Below are 18,729 nucleotides of genomic sequence, written 5' to 3' on the forward strand. Positions count from 1 at the left end.
TAACCCTCTTCTGCCAATTGAGTGACCTGAACATTTGATCTCAAAGATAAGTATTTTCCTTTCTTTGTGCCAGTAAAATCATAATTCACTTCATAAATGCCCATTCCATTTATTAGAATAACATTCTTTGTCTGTTTACATTCGGTTGAAGCAGCAGTTGGCTTCTTGTATCGGTACAGTACAAAAGTGACAGTATATTGATTTTAATTTTAGTCTTCGTTAGTTTAACGAATCTGAAGCACATAATATACTGAGAGTAGTACTTATCAGCAATTAAAAAAAAAGATGTTAAACATTACATGTGTCCTTTTTTATGGGACATGAGGCAAAGAAATTCTGCCTGGGAAGGGAATTGTGCCAAGCTCTAACATGAAAATTGTTAACAAAATTCAAGGTCTGAAGTATGTACTATACAGACATCATATTGCAAAATAATTTATTAAACACCCATTGCATCTACGTATGTGCTTGTAAGTATTAAGCCAATGGGTTTTGTCCATGGGAGCTTCAAAAATTCGAAGTTTGTGTGTAGTAGAATTACGCATTATTTTTATACTGTGACCACACAGATTCTCACCAACATCCTTATATGCGGGATCAACCTACACTGACATGTGTGCGTGTCTACACAAGTGTGAGGACCCTGTTGCGCCTTACACCGACAAAACCTTTTATCCTAGTTTGTTCGACTTTCTCTTTTACTCCCTTATTTCAAGGCTCATTTTACTTTGTGCCTAGAATCTTTAGAAGGTCTGCCTAGCTTCCGGCCTCCACAGTGTCTAGGGACTGAAAAATCAACTTGAAATGAACTGAGCACTTTGTTCTAGTTCTAAAAATAGCACAGAGTAGTTTGTTGTATGTGATTTTTTTAGGACGTTAAGAGGAAATTAACTTTGCGAATTACTAGTAGAGGCCCTATTTTGTGCTAGAGGTTTACTTTGGTTTAATCCCAAAATGCTTATTATGAGAATAAATTGAGAGGTCAATGATGAATGAAAGTTGAATTAGATTAAAAACTAACGTGAAAGTCGAACTTTGTAGGTCGTTAATATTTTTCTTTTACCCTTAGTAAAAAAGTCCATATTGGAAAGATTATTATAACTTTATTGTGTTGTATAATTGCTTTTGCAACTACATAGGTTATTACAGTGTTTAGCTCTCATCTTATAAAGTAGTGCAATCAAATTCACCATGGTACACTAATGAGGTAGTAAAAACGACAGACTATAGAGAATTATGTAGAAATAATTATATTTAATTCGTGGTAAGGAAATTTTTTACACTACCAGACCGCTATCAATGGGCAAATCTTATCATTGGGGGAGGGCTATTATGTTGATGATGATAAGGAAAATATATTGGGCACCTAACTACAAAATAAAGCAACAATTTGCACCCAACATCCATTAATTTAAACAAAACAATAACGATAAAATCGAACGTAATCCGATATAATGTAAATGGGAAAATGTATCGAGTTCAACATCATCGTGCGATTCAATCATACAGCTCCATGAATCGATGACACGTGTAGCGTACAATCGAATGAATTTAATTTATATCGATAAAGGCTTTTGTTGCCGTGGACGCAGTGCATTGGAGTACAGTACGGCACGTTAGGGTGATGCGGATTTCGGCTGCGGATCTGAAGGGCTAGGATTTTATCGCCGTCAAAATGTATAATCCATAAAATGGCGTGATAACCGCTTTCGCGACGCGCATCCTAAGCCATCTTCTTCTTCTTCGTCGCTACACTCTTGCCAGAGTGGTCGTGGTCGTCACACCAGGTCCGGTGGCAAGTCTCACAATCCGTCGCCATTCCTCCCGCACTGCAGCCTTTCTTGTGCACTCGTGGAGTTGACCATTGACCATCCTAGGCCTACTGGTCTGCAATTCTGCATGCGGGTTGCCCGCATTTCATTATTACATACATGTTTTTCCTATTATGCGGGCTACACGCACACGGAACGTGGATTGGCTGCGGGCAATCTTCACAATACGCAATCTTTGTCCTGCGTGCAACCAGCAGCGTTATTTTAAACGCACGCGGTCCGAAATCTGCATCAAGGAAAGAGATATTTACGTAGTTGTGATAGATCTTATTTTACAACATTGTATATCCAATTTTAGAAAGCTAAGTCCGAGTATTGTATGGCGGGAAATAGATAGATAGTCAGATTTCGGAGTGGTTTAAAAATAATTAAATTTAATTAAAACTATTGTGTTCTCGGATGCGAAGGTGATTTAAAATTAATTAGAACTGCGGGAGAGCGCAGTTATCCCATCGATTGTTTGTTGTTCTGACTGATCTTAATTCCAATATTAATAGTTCTGGGAATTAATACATTCTAAAGGGGTAAGTGGGTTAAGTCAGCAACTAATCTAGAGCAGAGGGGTCGGAGGATGCATAACTAGGTTGATCACAACACTATTATCTTGGTATTCTAATGCTCGTTTTTACCATCAATCCCTAATTTTGAAGTGACCTCTATGGTAACACTTAACAGGAATTTTGTTTTCATAGGGGTCACTTAAAAATTAGGGGTTGATGGTGAAAACGGGCATAACTCTCCTATTATTTTCTTCTGAATAATTTCTTTGCGGGTCCAATGACACTTTAACTTTCTCTTAGGACAAACTTTGCTTTCGCAAATGGTTTTGATTGGAGTTCAAGCTACTAAAACGGGTATAAAATATCTTTAAGTATATATTGAAGCAAAGGGAGTATAATAGTTAAAATATTATTTTGGTCAATATGAAAGCATCTCTCTCACCAGCCTAACTATAGTCATTAATCTATCTTAGGGCCTATGATATATGCTATGACTAAGCTTAACGACTAATAGTTAGTAAGTGATTATGACCGGGACCAATTTTCCAAATAGGTATGGGAATGTTTGTCATAATCAACCACAAAATAAATAGGTATTTGGATTTTGTATAACAATAAGGCTGGGTTGCACCATCTTACTTTAACTTTCACAAATGTCAAAAATCTGTGGAACTCCATACAAAAAACACCGGTTATCGTTAAATTTACTGTCAAAGTTAGCTGGTCCAACTCAGCCTAAGTAGTATTAAATTGTTTTTAGACGTATTATGCTGCATTATGACTGCCCGCCCTTTCCTTAACCACTAAAGCGTACCTACTCGTATCAGTAAATTATCAAGGGAGATTTTTCTTTGCTTTGAAATTTTTTATCTCCTGTAACATTAAAAGCCTAGGCCAGGACCCCGGACTTTAAGTTGGCCGACAGTTGAGTCGGGCTGTTAATCATTATGGAGATGTATGAAAGTGCGCACATTACACCGATTTGATATCGACCGATTCTTCATACAAATTGAAATTGGGCCCAACTATCGGCCAACTAAAAGTCGGTGGTCTGCGCCTAGGCTAATTATGATGCCAGGCCACAGTAATTTATCTCATCATCATAAAGTATCATCTTCATCATCAATATAGGTTATCCAAATCTTAACATCAGCAAATCTGACATAAACCGACTGAAATCATTGTAATTGAAAAACACGAAAATATGTTCATACCCTTTCCACAAGTGAACCGATCATCCGAATGTTACGTCCTTATTGCCATATCTTTATTTGTGTATTCAGCCTCGCAATACCAAAGCATTGAAATAAAATTCAGCACGAGACCGGAATCTGAACAAGGCAATTTTTGAAATCAAATCGCCTCCAAATGGGTACATCTGCAACCCCAGTGTAAGTTGAACTTTGACGTTTCGTTTCACACCTCTAAATGTACACAGATTTGGAACAAGTAGGCTTTGTATGGGTCAGGATACGGTGGTCTTGCTAACGATACGTGAAAGCAGCGATGGTAAATGCTGATGTTTGATTAAGGCTTTTGTAGGGGTATCGGTAAGTAGGGGTAGGGTATGATAGCTTGAACGTCAGGTTAGTGTTAGTTTTGCTCCAATTTGATGGTAGAGCAAATTGAGTATTAAATGGATTGTCTAATAGTATGATTTGCGACATTTTAGTACAATTTATCGGAGACTTGAGATAGGTAGATTTCTATAATTTTCAAGGCGAAAATGATAAGGCACTTACCGGGCATTAACCTTCCTAAACTGCATCTCACTTAATGCCAAGTCAATTTAAAAAGATCTTTGTGGCAAATCGCAAATGTTTGCGTAGATTGATAAAATTTATCTACTCTTTGACAAAAAAAAACTACTGATTACTGACAATTTATAATGGTGAATGGTACTGAATGAAAATACATTTTTAAACTTCCTTCTAACGATAATACGGGCATTTGCTGACCATTTATAAGCCTGTTGTTTATCAAATTATCATTTGCTGACGCTTGAAAAACGTCAAACGAATCCGGCCCTAATCAGGTGTCTGCAACGTCAGAAACTATCTGGACTAACGCGCTCAAAGCTTTGAGAACTTTATGTCAGGATGCCAGACAAGTGGCTATCTATCTACAATTTTAACAATAAATTATAAAGGGGAAGATTTTTTGTTTGTATTGAATAGGCTCCGAAACTACTGGACAGATTTGAAAAATTCTTTCACCATTTGAATCCTACATTATTTCTGATGAAATGAACATCTATAGGCGGTACGGAGTTCGCTCGGGTAACTAGTTTTTCTTCTTCCTCGCCGCTACACTCTTGCCAGAGTGGTTGTGGTCGTCACACCAGGTCCGGTGGCAAGCCTCACAATCCGTCGCCATTCCTGCCACACTGCAGCCTTTCTTGTGCACTCGTGAAGTGGACCATCGAGTGCGGTTTTGACCTGGTCATTCCAGCGCATGGGTGACCTACCGCACGCTCTTGTGCCCTCAACCTTCCCCTGCACCAAGTAAAGTTCAGAATTCGACATTTCAAAACAATCGTTTTGTGGATTTATTTCTTTGGTAATATTACAATCCTCGAGAGTCAATGTCAAAACAAGCTGGGTATTGCAAACATTGTTTTCAATTAGATACATATCTCATACTACATTGTCGAATAAATAAAGCATTTACATAAACCAAGTTTCTGTATTAGCTTATTCCTCTTACGTATGCATTGGCATTGGAAATCACGTAATTCTTGATACGAATAAGGGTTATTATTAAAATAGGTGAAGGTGAATCTTCTAATAAGAGAAAATAATGTAGCCTTGACGAATACACATAAAGGGAGGACAAGCAAACAGAATGAAGAGGAAATAACTGAAGGTAATCTGTTTTCGAGGATGTCCTCCACTAATTGCCTATGAGGGTTAATACGTTTAATACGAGAACTACAAGATTTTGCCTGCCACTTCACCTTCGAGGATTTTGGATAAAAAGAATATAATGGTTTTATTCTTCTTGTCGTGTCGACAACAAAGAAACCTATACAGTGTCCAACCAAAAACTCCGCTACAAGAGTGGCTTCATACATATGAAGGCGACAATAGCAATAATATCGGTGACTAATCGAGATACGAGGAACATGGGTTCGAACCCTGCACCAGCTGGACTAAACTCATAACACAAGCAAACTTAGCTTACCACCAGGGGCTAATGGACTAAAAAAATATTTAATAAAATATTGATTCTCCAAAGGAACTTTCTATTTCACTCCTTTACATAGATTGGGACTAAACGACAAATTATGGAGGTTATAAAGCCTGTTCTTTTGTGATCAAAGGATTTCGGATGAAGCTCACTTCCGTTTTTGGCTTGATCATCATTTTCCATCAGGTCAGATGCATGCCAAGTTCCCCTTTGATTTAAAAAAAGTGCAAAATGTATCTTATTAAATTATTTTTTAACTATTTAGTCTTTATTATTTTGGGGTGAAAATACGGTTCTTTATGCATATAGGAGTAAATGCACATTCGTTTCCACAATTTAATTTAATAACTTGTATATTTACCCACTGCACCCCCAGTTCATTATTCCATTTGCGCTATTCTTGAATCTTGCGTAGGAATACAAAACTGTATAAAAGAATTCATAAGTATTCGCAAAGTTTGCCTCCCACAATGTTCCTTTACTTAAGTAAAGCAACAGATGGGTTTTAAGACCCTATTGCGGCTTTTAGTGATATATGCTACGCTACAGTTAAATAGAGTATGTACTAGTAAGTAGATAAGTAATTATGTTACATAAAGGAGCGTTTAGACGAAGCAAGTTATACAAGAAAGTAAGTAAAATACAAGATGTTTGTAGTGAACATTGACATTATTTATTTATCTTTATTAAAGAAACATACAGCCTTGTTTGATACATGCAGTTTAAAATTAAGTGGTTTACACATTGGACATGAGTTAAAGGAACGAAGTCAATCAGTGTGTGATCATTAGATTTTACTGATTATTTTGAGATTATAACATTTTCAAATATTAGGCGGTAACCTACGTAAAGTAATAGATATAAAGCAAAAGTACTCGTACTATGTAGGTGTAGTAAACTGGGACGTACAGTGACACTTTTTAAAAGCTATTTCTGAAGAAGAAATTCCTGAAAGAGTAGAGTTGGATCATGCGTTTGGTACTGTCGAAAACTACATCAACAGTCGTCGCGCATGTTTACCAACAAAATTATTGGCTACTGCAGCCATGTTAGGGCACATGATAGGGCAGCCCAGCGTAGCCCTCTTATTGCGGACTAAAGGAACTGGTGGTAGTTACCATAGCCGAAAGCGGCTTGGGAGTAGTAAGTACTGTCGGAAAAATTCAAGAAAAAATTCAATTTTATTAATTGCGAACTATAATATGACTGCAGTGTCACAGTTTAAATAAGTACTATACATACATAATGTAGTGCTTAAAAGACTTAGTTATTTAGAAGGCATTGTATTATTAATTAGTTTTAACTTGCTTTCTATTTCTTTATTTATTTGGAAAAATAATAAAAAAAACTGCTTGAAGGCTCACAGAAAGTCCAAAGCGCCAACAATTTAAAGAATAATATTGTTGTTATGGGGTTTAATTAATAAAGCGCCATGATTATTTATTTCAACTTGCTTGTTTATTGCAATCTTACACATGCAAAATATAAATTACAACGGAGCACATCAAAACAAAACTTTTCAGTCGGCCATTTTTCCACAGAGAGTGACCATAGACTTTGAGCTAGCTTTTTAAACTCTAAACCATAAATAAATGTTTAGTGTTGTCATTACTCAACACTCTTCCTCAACATAAACATTTATTTACATATTCATACAGTCCCAAACCTTCAATTAAACTATAGAATACATTTTTACTTAAAGGCTTAGTTAAGATATCAGCTAACTGATTTTTAGAATTAACATAAACAATATTTATCAAATTTTCTTCAACCTTTTGTTTAACAAAATTAAATTTTACATCAATATGCTTTAATCGCTTTATATCACAACCTTTCAACGATTTAATTGTACTCTGGTTGTCTTCAAAAATAGTTACAGTTGGAACATCTACATTTAGGTCATTTAGTAATTTAATCATGAAACAAGCTTCCATTACAGATTCACACAAACTAACATACTCAGCTTCAGTTGTACTAAGTGCAACACTACTTTGCTTTTTAGATTTCCATACAACAGTATTGTTATAAACTTTAAATAAATATCCAGATGTTGACTTTCGATCATTATCTCTAGCAAAATCAGCATCTGCATATCCAACAAGTGGTTCACTTAAGTCATTTTTAGTATAAAGTAATACAAAGTTAATTGTCTTTTTAACAAGTAATTCCTTAGTAAAATTGTTAAAGTCTTTACCTGTTTGAGTAACATTTTCACCCGTCTTGACAAAATCCGCCATAACTGTTTTTTTTTAGTGTTTCCTATTGTAAATTTTAAATCTACTGTACATTGATCTCGGAGCCATCTACTTAGTAAATTCAAATCTAACTAGAGTGATTCAAAGTCAGCACCTGACAATATTATTCTTAAAGCGGGCAATCACTACCAGTGGGCAATCACTCTCTGGTTTACCCTTTTAATATACGGTATTGGACCTGATTGGTTTTGATCTTGCTAGAGCGTGAAGATGATCGGGCTCAGCTAGATCAGAGATATGTGACTTCAAGTAAAAGTGATGACATACATATTACTCGTACAAAGTAGTTAGACGTCAGGGCCGGATCGTGAATTTGTGGGGCCCTGGGCTGAAACTTCGTAGGACGTTGTCACGTAAAAATATCGTCCGTAAACCGACTTTACAGACAACTTTTTTCTTTTTTTTTTTTTTTTTCAAATTATGGCCTACTTTTTAGCGGGATCTGGGGGCCCCTTGTGACCCCGGGGCCCTGGGCTGCAGCCCAATCAGCCCATAGGTAGATCCGGCCCTGTTAGACGTAGTTAGAGTTCATCATTATTTAGGATTTTATCACCATTATCATGACATGACAAACTTGACCTTCACGGGTTGGCTTTTTATTAGCGGTCAAGCTGTAGATCCTGGCTACACCAGAGGGTACGTTAGGAACGAGAGGTGGGAATGGTCCCGGTTATATGTATAGGTTGAAATGATGATTGTGGTTGCAGCTCTGAAAACTGACTCTACTGTTGTGATCCTAATTGAGCCACATACGATAGAAGATACGCCTAAAATGGCCATATTTTTATTGCCATTTCTAATTGAAAAATGAATCAGTTGATTAATAAACCAGTTAGTACTCACTTCAAGAGTAGCTTTAATGTTTAATGGCACACAACCTCCTTCAATTAGAGATACAAAGCCCCAGCCTGACAGCCGTATTGTGTGCGTCACGCGTTTGTTCTAGCGAGACCTATTGCGTCCTACACAAGAGGAACCATTACACACTTTCTTATTTTCTCAACTTCGCAAGGTAATCTAGTAATAGGCGATCGGTGGGACTCTCTCTCGCCGTTTTAACGGAGAACGCACGGAGAAAGCGTTGCATAAGTAATATGGCAGGGCTATATCTACCGCAAATCACAGAATTGACGTGACCCAAGCCGCTATCATTATGAGAAATTAACACTTGCAAAATATTCTATTAACTCTTAAGACTGTATTAATAAGAACGATATTGCAAGACCTAGGAACAAGACATGTGAGGAAATATTGAAGGTAATTGCGAATACCAATTGAAGAAACTAGAGTTGAGCAATGATCAGCAGAGTGCAGCCGAGGCCGAGAATTCAGATAAATTAATGCAATACTTTTAATCTCGTTTATTTTTGAGAGAAATAAAAATAAGGACGAGGGTATTTCAGAAGTGTCTTAGAGTCACCTAACTACTTAATATTTAAATCGCGTGTTTTTTCCATGTAAATTACAGTTAGTTTTTGTGTTGGTTTACAGCATTTATATTATAGTCCTATACTTTCTCTAAGTTGCAAAAGTCTTATCTACATTTAATCAAAGCAGCGGATGGCCTTCATTTCACTTTTAAATGTAGGTAGGACGATATTTTACAACTATTTCTGCCGCATTGAATTAAATGAACAAAGCAAATATTAAACTAAATATCTTTAACATAATAATAACGAAACTCTACAAAGTATTCCAAATCCGTAATAACGCGACAACCGCACTTCTAACTAAAATTACTGTAAAAGGAAACACGGTTATTATTAAAGAACACGTAAGGAATGAGTCAATGGGACGTACATTCTCGGATGCTTCTCAGAACCCTTTTGTTGGTGCATATCATTCTCATTGCCCAATAAGACAAAATCAGAGCTTATACACGTGCGCCAAAAGACATCTAACTAACGCGTGCCAGACGGCGGGATATGTAGACACCTTTTTGCTTTACTCAACACTATTATGAACAAGCTGTGAAATTAAAACTATTACGGCTTAATTTAGACATGGCACTTTAATGTAAGTAAGATTGTGAAAGTGTCATTTTAACTACCAGAAAGAGCGGGTATGATGACCTTAATATGCCTATGAAATCAATAAGGAATTTAACTTCAGTTTAGATCTACAAGATTGATGTATTTTATTTAGCCACTCTTTAACATATTATTTACATAGAAAAATCAACTCTACCATGCGTTGTTCCGTTATTTTAAAATTAATTAGCACAGTGTCAAATAATAATATTTACGAATTTGAAAATAATAATTTTGATTATTCATCACGAACGTGTTCAAAGTCCAGCGTTTTAAAAACGCCAGTGTAAAAGTCGACGTGTGACAGCGTGCGCGGGCGCGTCCCGTGGGCCGGCTTCGGCAGGTAATGACACAAAACGAAGCGGACAAACGCATATCTCACGTCACAACACCACACTCAAGCGGCCATCCGTCAGGCACCATAGTACAAACGGCCTAATAACCCCAATCAACCATTTTCTCGCATTAGAAAAGTTGTAGTTACGAGCAATAAAAGTTGTGGGACTCAAATGATACTGGTCGTGAATTAATCAGAGTCAAATTAAAGTCATCTCTATGATTTATGGATGGAATTAAAATACTAATTCAAGAAATTAAAAAAAAATCGATGTTAGACATAAGAAAAACTGGAAGTTCGAATCATACTATGTCATATTGTATGTTTGTTTTTATCAGGAGCGTAAGTACAGTGCTTTAAAAATTCTATAATGAAAATCAGTGCCACTGGTACTGCCAGTACGCCTAACGGTCCCTCCATCACTAGTTTAAAAAACTTTTTAATCATCAACTCACAAAAATCACGTGTCGTATCGCTTGTTTATAATACAAAATATCTTCCCTGCATCTACGAACGTTAGGAGAACTAAATGTTAACATTAAATAATCACTTTACAATACCTTTAGCACTGTTCTTCGGTTAATGCATGCGCGCACGCATTAAGTAAATCGACATGCCCCATTTATGGCGACTGAACACTTGGACAGCCAGTGTTTACGTCCCAATGACACGTCTGATTCACTTCCAATCGGCCAGCGGTCCTCACAAAACGTCAAGCACAAATCATGGACACCGGCCGTAAGTTAGTGCGTGGGTGCAAATCCGAACATAATGAGTTACATTGTCTTATTACTTTATATGGCAACCCCAGGTTTTTCTCCACATTGCCTGAGTAGGCGTATAGTTTCTATCCTTAATGCTCGGTGTAGGTAGCGTTTGTTCTCCAGTTGTTATTAAATCAGAAATAGCACAAAAAAGCTTCTAAATGGAAACACATAGACAGAATGACACTAATACATCTACCAAATAGATGAGAACAAAACAAAAAACGTAATCAGAATTTTCGTCAATCAATTCCATATTCATTCAAACCCACACCGATTTAGTTAATTGTATTCTCGTGATTTGCATTGCCTTTTATAGATTTACGAGTATTTCAGGCAGGTAGAAATAAAAATGAAGTAACTGACCTGCAGGATGCTGCAGTCTTTTCTTTAGGTGCCGACACTGCCTCGTCGTCACTGCAACCTGCAAAAGGAAAATAGAGAGTTGCAGAAAAGGTATACTTATTAATGGCCGATGAACAAGATGCTAGGTGTTAGGCTAGGCATACTCCTAAACAAGTAGTTGTTTCAGCCAGCATTATAATGAAATTGGATGGTTGATGATGAAAGGGAACTAAAATGTTCCTTACTGGCGCAAAAAAGTATTAAGGCATCGTTTCAGACGTGTTTGAAAATTGACATAATAAATGAGTATTGAGCATGAGCTAATGTTGCCTAACAGTAGGTAAATAGGCTTACTTATTACAACTATGATGATGATAATAATATTGTTACTCCTTTGCGTGCGAACTTGGATTTACCTGGTTACTTTTTTTAATTCAGTCACGTATTAAACAGTCATAGTTCACCGATTTGACCCGGATGAGGCACAGCCGTGGTTGATGTACCTACGAATAGCGAGCACCCATCCGGGATCGACCGCAATGTGTGTTATTTGGATTGTCTATTTGGGGCCCTGCATCCTCTTCACTGTTAATAATATTAAATGCATTTTAAATGTGTCATAAAGTAGCTATGAAATTTTTCGAAGTTCCAACCTTTGTATCTGATGATTATTAAATATGTATAAGAAATTGTCAGACTTATGATAAAACTAAAACAACCACCACGAGTCATCAAGGGCCAGAAATAGATTTTTCATTTCTAGGTACTTCGGAATTGCTTAAGAGCTACAGATCTCAAGGCATTAATATATCATCGAATATTCCCGATTCTCTAGATAAAATTATAAATCGGCCATAGAGTCAAATTTCAATTACAGCCCAACAGCAAAACGGGGCTATTTTTAGATTCGTCCAGTCCAGTCCACAACAATTACCTACATCCTGAAATATACAATTTACAGTTCTATAGTTAGAACATTTACCAGCAAATCTTGATGCTTACTAAAGGTATAAAGAAGCATTAATATAGAGTACATGAGCCAATTCTCCCAAACATGGCAAAAGTCCTTGCTGCCCACTCGTCAGTATTGGTCGTTTTAATGTAGATAATTGTCGACTTATTAAGAACTGTCCGACTGCTCCTCCCACGTATGATAGTCCACTAATTGTTTGTTTTATAACGTCTTGTTTTGAAAGACCTCCTGGTTAATGTGAAGTCAAATATGGAATATTTTACAGACGTAGATATATGGCTGATATATCAAGAACGAAACCAAAGAAGAATTAAATTGCGCTTACCAGTTATCCCAATTGGCGAATATAGTCCTGAGTCCATGCACTCGTTAGTCGCTATGGTCTCTAGTCTCTACAGCCCACTGGTACGAAAGCTCTTCTGTCATATTTATTATTTATAAGCATTACTAGCTTTCCGCCCGCGGCTTCGCCCGCGTGGAATTTTGTCTGTCACAGAAAAACTTTATCGCGCGCGTCCCTGTTTCAAAAACCGGGATAAAAACTATCCTATGTTCTTTCCCGGGACTCAAACTATCTCTATGCCAAATTTCATCAAAATCGGTTGCGAGGTTTAAGCGGGAAAGCGTAACAGACAGACAGACAGACAGACAGACAGAGGTTGCCAGTCAAGCGAAGCGGCATCCCTCTTAATAGCCTCCGCATCCACCCTTGCTAGGTTTCGCATAAGAACAGTAACTGGTTTCTGCTTCGTGGTGTGGAGCCTATATGTTGCAAAAATCAGGTCATGGCGTGAAAAACCGGGCGCTGCAAGCTGACCATGGGAAACTATGCTGTCTGGAGATGACGTAAAAATAAGATCAAGCCACGTATCTGGAGAGTCTACATTGTGGTGGATTGATGTTGATGGATTTTTCAGCAAGAACTTACAAAGGAAGGCATAAAAATCAGGAAAAAAATATTAAAAAAAAATATTCATAAAAAGGGGGCCGTGGGGAGCCCGTACCATATAGGGTACAGTAGGTCTATATGCATGCAAAATATACTAGTTGTTCAAAGAAGTTTTTTATTTATTTTTGTATGATATGAAATAAAAATAAAATCACATAATCATTAGTATCACACTTGGCATACCTTTTAAGAAGTTTTCTGTGGCACTAACCACATTTGGTTCTTTTTTTCTACCTTTTCCGAAGTTAGTGAGGATAGATGATGAAGGCCTGGCTTCTTCTGACTTATTACGGTTATTGCTATCAATAACCGCATTTAACAATACGATGACGGAAAATTAGCTAATCCATCGCAGAAAACTCTGAGAATAATTATTTACATCGACATTATCTTTATCGCCTGAATCTTCGTCAGTCTGATCATCTTTAGTGGTCATCTGACAAGACAGCAGTAGAAAAATACCATTATTGCTTTATGTTTACTGAAATTATCAATTTTTTCAAGAATTATGGTAATATTGTGAAGCATCATTAGCCTAAACAAAGAAAAATAATAAAAAATAAATTTTATTTTCTCGCATGATTTGCTTATGCATAGACCTACTGTACCTTATACGGTACACCTATTTTAGACTAGAAAAAACAGTATAAAAATAATCTCAATAATATTTTTTTTGTAGTCATGATATCTATTGTACTCTATTTTTTTTTAAATAAAATTGATAAATAATATAATTTACCATAAATAATATGAAATATGCCTTCTTGAATACATTGTAAATATTTTTTTTTTTGTTTTCTGTCTAGGAATTTCAAAAATATTTCCGAAACCACTTGTTAAAACGTATTTTTAAATATTTTTCTGTAAAATAATCACTTTAAGCTCACTGTCACTATCATTTTTACAAAATAACAACAGTTTGGTTTTTCAAAATATTTTCGAAAAGATACCGTACCACATAGGGTACGGTAGGTCTAAATGGGTTAAGTGGGAGGATAGTAAAGTTCAGAGATGACACCATCCCAAGTAGTTTAGCGGACGCTGGGGAACTCACCAAAAGGTTGGTATTGAAATCCCCCATGATTATATGGTGAGGGTATTCAGTGCTGATGGGCTCAAGGGCGGACTCAAGCTTCGAGAGGTAGTCGACGCCAGGTGGGCAGTAGACCACCCCTAGGGCCGCCTTGACTCCCTTAATATTAACCTCTAGGAAAATAAATTCCGCGGAACCACTGTACAGCGAAGGGGACATCTCCAGAATCCTGTACGGTATATCACTTCGCAGATAGACTGCAACACCACCACCTCCCTTGCCAATACGGTCATTCCTGATAAGCACGAAACCAGGCAGGGCATAGGATGTTGAGGGTAGACAGGGTTTCAACCAGCTTTCCGATACAAGTATGGCATGAAGGTGTTCACTTGAGAAAGATTCATGTAGATCCGTATAGTGCGCGGGAATGCTCTGCGCATTTATGTGGCATGTATTAAAGAATTTCTTTGTTTTAAAAAAGTTTTCATTTAAAATGTCCTTTAAGGTAAGAGAGGTAGAAATATCATGAAAAGATAAGTCGTCGTTTGTAGAAAAAGATTCATTCGCGGAAAAAAATGATTCATCATCCATTATGTTTATAAATAAAATAAAATAACCTAATTAGATATTAATAAAATTATTAAAATAAATTAGTTAATATAATAATAATAATAAGATAATATTATAACTAAAAGTCACTAACGTTTTCTGCACTGACCTTCCGGTTTACATTAAGAAACAACAAACATTTGCACCTTCAAGATAGAACAAAAATAAAGTAAAAAGAAAACATAAACAAAGCCGTCTCCACAAAAACGCAACAGAGAAATTAGCTCGAAGGCACTAACAATTAAAAGTAAAACATTTTGTTTCTGAACGAATCTATCAGTGTGACATTAATGACAGGCAGAAATGACAGATTTGGCTTGACGTAATTAGTAAAGAAAAACAAATATTACAGTTTTATGGTAGATTCAAGTGAAAAAATACAATAGTTTTAGCCGAATTTAGTTATAGCAAAAGTGGGTCAAGCTCGACTATCAGAAATTAGAGCAATAATACAGAGCGGGGGTAGATACACCGGCCGCAAATTACCTACTTAGACTTAACTTTTTTGGGGCGCAGTGAAATGCCGGGGGGCTTGCTCGACCTCTCCGCTCGCGTAGGAACAGGACTTTCTTGCTGAGACACCTCTGGGGCAGGTTGTTTGGAGTTGGCTGACAATATGTCCAGATCGCCAAGGGATGTAATAACGCGGCGCCTCCCGTCAGCCAGCTTTGCGTAGATGTTGCCATCCAAAGACCAGACATTAGTAATTCCATACCTCTTGCGTGTCTCCATGAATATGTTTTGTATACTCCGAGTTAGAAACTCAGAGATGACAGTGGGTGTACCCTTTAAGGCCGTCTTCTTTTTCCATACCGAGGATTTTGTGGAATGTTCAGCAAACCGCACCAGGATAGGACGTGGCCTGCCGTCTCTGCTGGATCCCAGTCGATGGCATGCTTTCAGTGCAGATTTGGTTATGTCTGGCATGTTGAAGCGGGCTCTTAGTATGTCACAGATGACCGCGGAGGCATCCTCCTTTGAGTCCTCGGGGATGCCACCAAAAAGGAGGCACTTCCTGCGATGTCGCATCTCAAGGGCATCAGTGGCACGAGAAAGCTCTTCAATTTGTGTGCGTAGCAGTTGAACGATTCCGACAACACTCTCCTTGAACGCACTGAACTCTGTATATAGACGTCCGAGGGAAGTCGGCTCTGATGATGATTGCTTCAGCTGTGCCTCAAACTCACTCATGCGCTTATGCAGGGATGCCTCCAGGGATGTCTGTAGCTGGTGAACGTCAGATAAAGTAGACATGATGTTGGTTTTGTTGAAACGAAGTGAAGAGAACCGGTGACAGGTGCAGTGCAGTGATAATTACAGCATGTAAAGTGATGCAAACGTTTGAGGGTTAATAATAGTGCCCTCTGAGGAAAATTGCAGTATAAAAAGGTAACAATTTAGCCTTTAACTATTTTTTATACAATTTTAATATGAGAGAGAGCTGTTAACTGCGCCGTTGCCTCTTGATCGTATTTTTATAACATCCAAATCTTAAATAAGAAACAGTAACATTTTTTGGATATCTTAATCGTCAAGCGAGGAGTTTGAGTTCAATATAACACGGAGTTACAGACAGCAAAAACAACCACAAATCACGTACGGCGCCTGTAAAATACGATTTTAATAATGTTGTTTTTAATAGTTACGGGTATTTTAGTGACACTCGATAGAAGTGATCATGTTGATCCAAGCATTGGGCAACTGACGGTTTATACTTTTTCCACGTTGATAAATAATCGTACAATTTCCGATGTTTACGGCAATGACCGAAAGTGAAATCATTTAATTTACCGTCTTAATTATGTTTTGGTATGCCCACGCGCACATCGAATGTAATCAACCGCGTAGTTTATGGATTTTATTTAAAGTAAAACAATGAACTGACATTGTCTGCAAGTGAAAATTTGCATAAACCACATTTTGATTGTGTTCGTTTATATTGAGTGATGTCACATTGCCTCGGGCGGGAATAGAATGGGTGATATAAAGGTCAGTAGCACATCTGATTTGTCGAGTATTACATGCAAACTGTTTGTGTTTCGCACGGGCTCAATTAGAGTACCATATTGGGCAAATACAATATTGCGGAACAAAGTGCAAACGTAGGAAATTGTTATTTAATATAGACAGATGAATCATGGTAGAGTTCACGGATAAAAATAAACTGTTGCACTGTTGGTTGGTCATTGATGTCTTGTCTGAATCTGATATACCAGACTAGATTGTGACAAAGTAGGTATGTAATAGTAATAGGGCGGTGGTTTGTACATCCTTTAAAATCTTAATAAAATAGACTTTGATTACAATCATCGGAAACCACAGGTTGTCAAACTTTGAAAGGTTATCCTCAAACACACTTTCTTCAGTGACAGATCAGACACAACTGATGGAGACAGAAGATAATAAGTGTCACCGCTGCCACAGGAAGGCCAGCAGCCTGTTGACCAACGAATGTCGACGAATGTGGTGCTTCCTGTAAACAATGTCTCCGTCATTCTAAATTTAATTATCTGATCAACAGTCACATAATTACATTTTAACACTCACATACATTTAATACGAAAATTGCACGTACAAAGTATAGCGTATGTAGGGGAATAGAATTCTGTGAATGACTTTAAAATGCGAGTAACTAGATACTGACTGGGTATCTTTAGACCTACCTCATCATCACTCATCATCGTCATCAGGCCTGATTGAGGTCGAACGTTCATACATAAAAATACAAAACATTTCAGTTGCTGATTACATAATGAAAATATGTACCTACTTACAATTTACGAGCACCTATCTATTGTACCACTTCATAAGATTGACAAACTATGGCATGAGTTAGTAATTAAGAAGTTGATCCTTACATTATCATAACGCGCGTCTCGAGTGCCAGCGTCCGACATTGTAATTCTGATAACACATTAACTATTAACGTTTAATATAAACTCAATCTTCATAATAAAGTACTAAGTTTAGACTGGCGGGAGTTCTATAGTAAATACGTAATGAAGTGGGAATACGCCATGATCGCGGGCATTGTCCGACTCGGGCGCCTTCCGCTTCGGACGGACCACTCAACGTAGACCTTTAGCTTTGCATACATTTACCTTCTATTAGTGCAAGCTAACTGCTAGGCAAGGTCGACGAGGGGGGTCTCTATAAAATGGCAAAACTACATGTATTAGTATAGGAAAGTATCGAAAGGCGGAACGTTGCGATTGAAAAATAGAAAACGTGTGCCTCCAGTGTTCTGGTGTATGTAAATAGCTGTCACCGCTCGTGCAATGCAGGAAGTTCTGTGCACGTTATTATTTTTAGCTGTGACTATTTTTGTGGTGTATTTAATTATGGATTACATTGCGCGTCTGTCGAACGGTAAATGCAATGGGTGGCGCGATTTCTTGATTCCGTTAATATACTTGCTGTTCCAACGTAATATTATATTTTGTGGTAATGTACTCGTATATGGAAACCATAGATTAGGTACATGGCAAATTGTGTAGTTATTACATTGCTGTCCTTAGTATTTAGTATTTTTCATTTTTAAATAAATAACGGGACGCATATGCGCGGGGGCAGCAATCGCCTGCAAAAGTTCTGTTCGCCTGCGAACACGAGCGAGTTATATAACTCCTATCAACAAATCCAGAATGAACAGCAACTGTTAATTTAATTAAATCATCTCACATTTCACTTAGTTGATTATACAGTCCGTTATTTTATTTCTTTCTCCACATTACCGAAGAAAACCTACACATGTTTCTTTACGGTCGCTACCTTGATACAAATAAAGCACAATAGCAATGCATAAATAGGAAATCGTCGCTCCACTGGCTCGGATAATACACTAACCTTACTTGCACGTGAAAATCGCAATTCTATATGCAAATTCAATTTTAAGCTATACTGCCTCTCACTG

General features: G+C 37.3%; 1 protein-coding gene across 1 annotated transcript; it reads right to left on the reverse strand.

The window, feature by feature from the left end:
- Positions 1-15,193: 15,193 nt before the first annotated feature.
- Positions 15,194-16,070, reverse strand: LOC114358640 (uncharacterized). The gene has a single exon (XM_028312657.1). The coding sequence runs from the start codon at positions 16,068-16,070 to the stop codon at positions 15,303-15,305; it is 768 nt and encodes a 255-aa protein (XP_028168458.1). The 3' UTR covers positions 15,194-15,302.
- Between the last annotated feature and the right edge of the window lie 2,659 nt (positions 16,071-18,729).

The sequence above is a fragment of the Ostrinia furnacalis genome, unplaced genomic scaffold, assembly GCF_004193835.3.
Source record: "Ostrinia furnacalis isolate ACB-3 unplaced genomic scaffold, ASM419383v2 OfSCF4062, whole genome shotgun sequence".
In the NCBI taxonomy this organism is placed as follows: domain Eukaryota; kingdom Metazoa; phylum Arthropoda; class Insecta; order Lepidoptera; family Crambidae; genus Ostrinia; species Ostrinia furnacalis.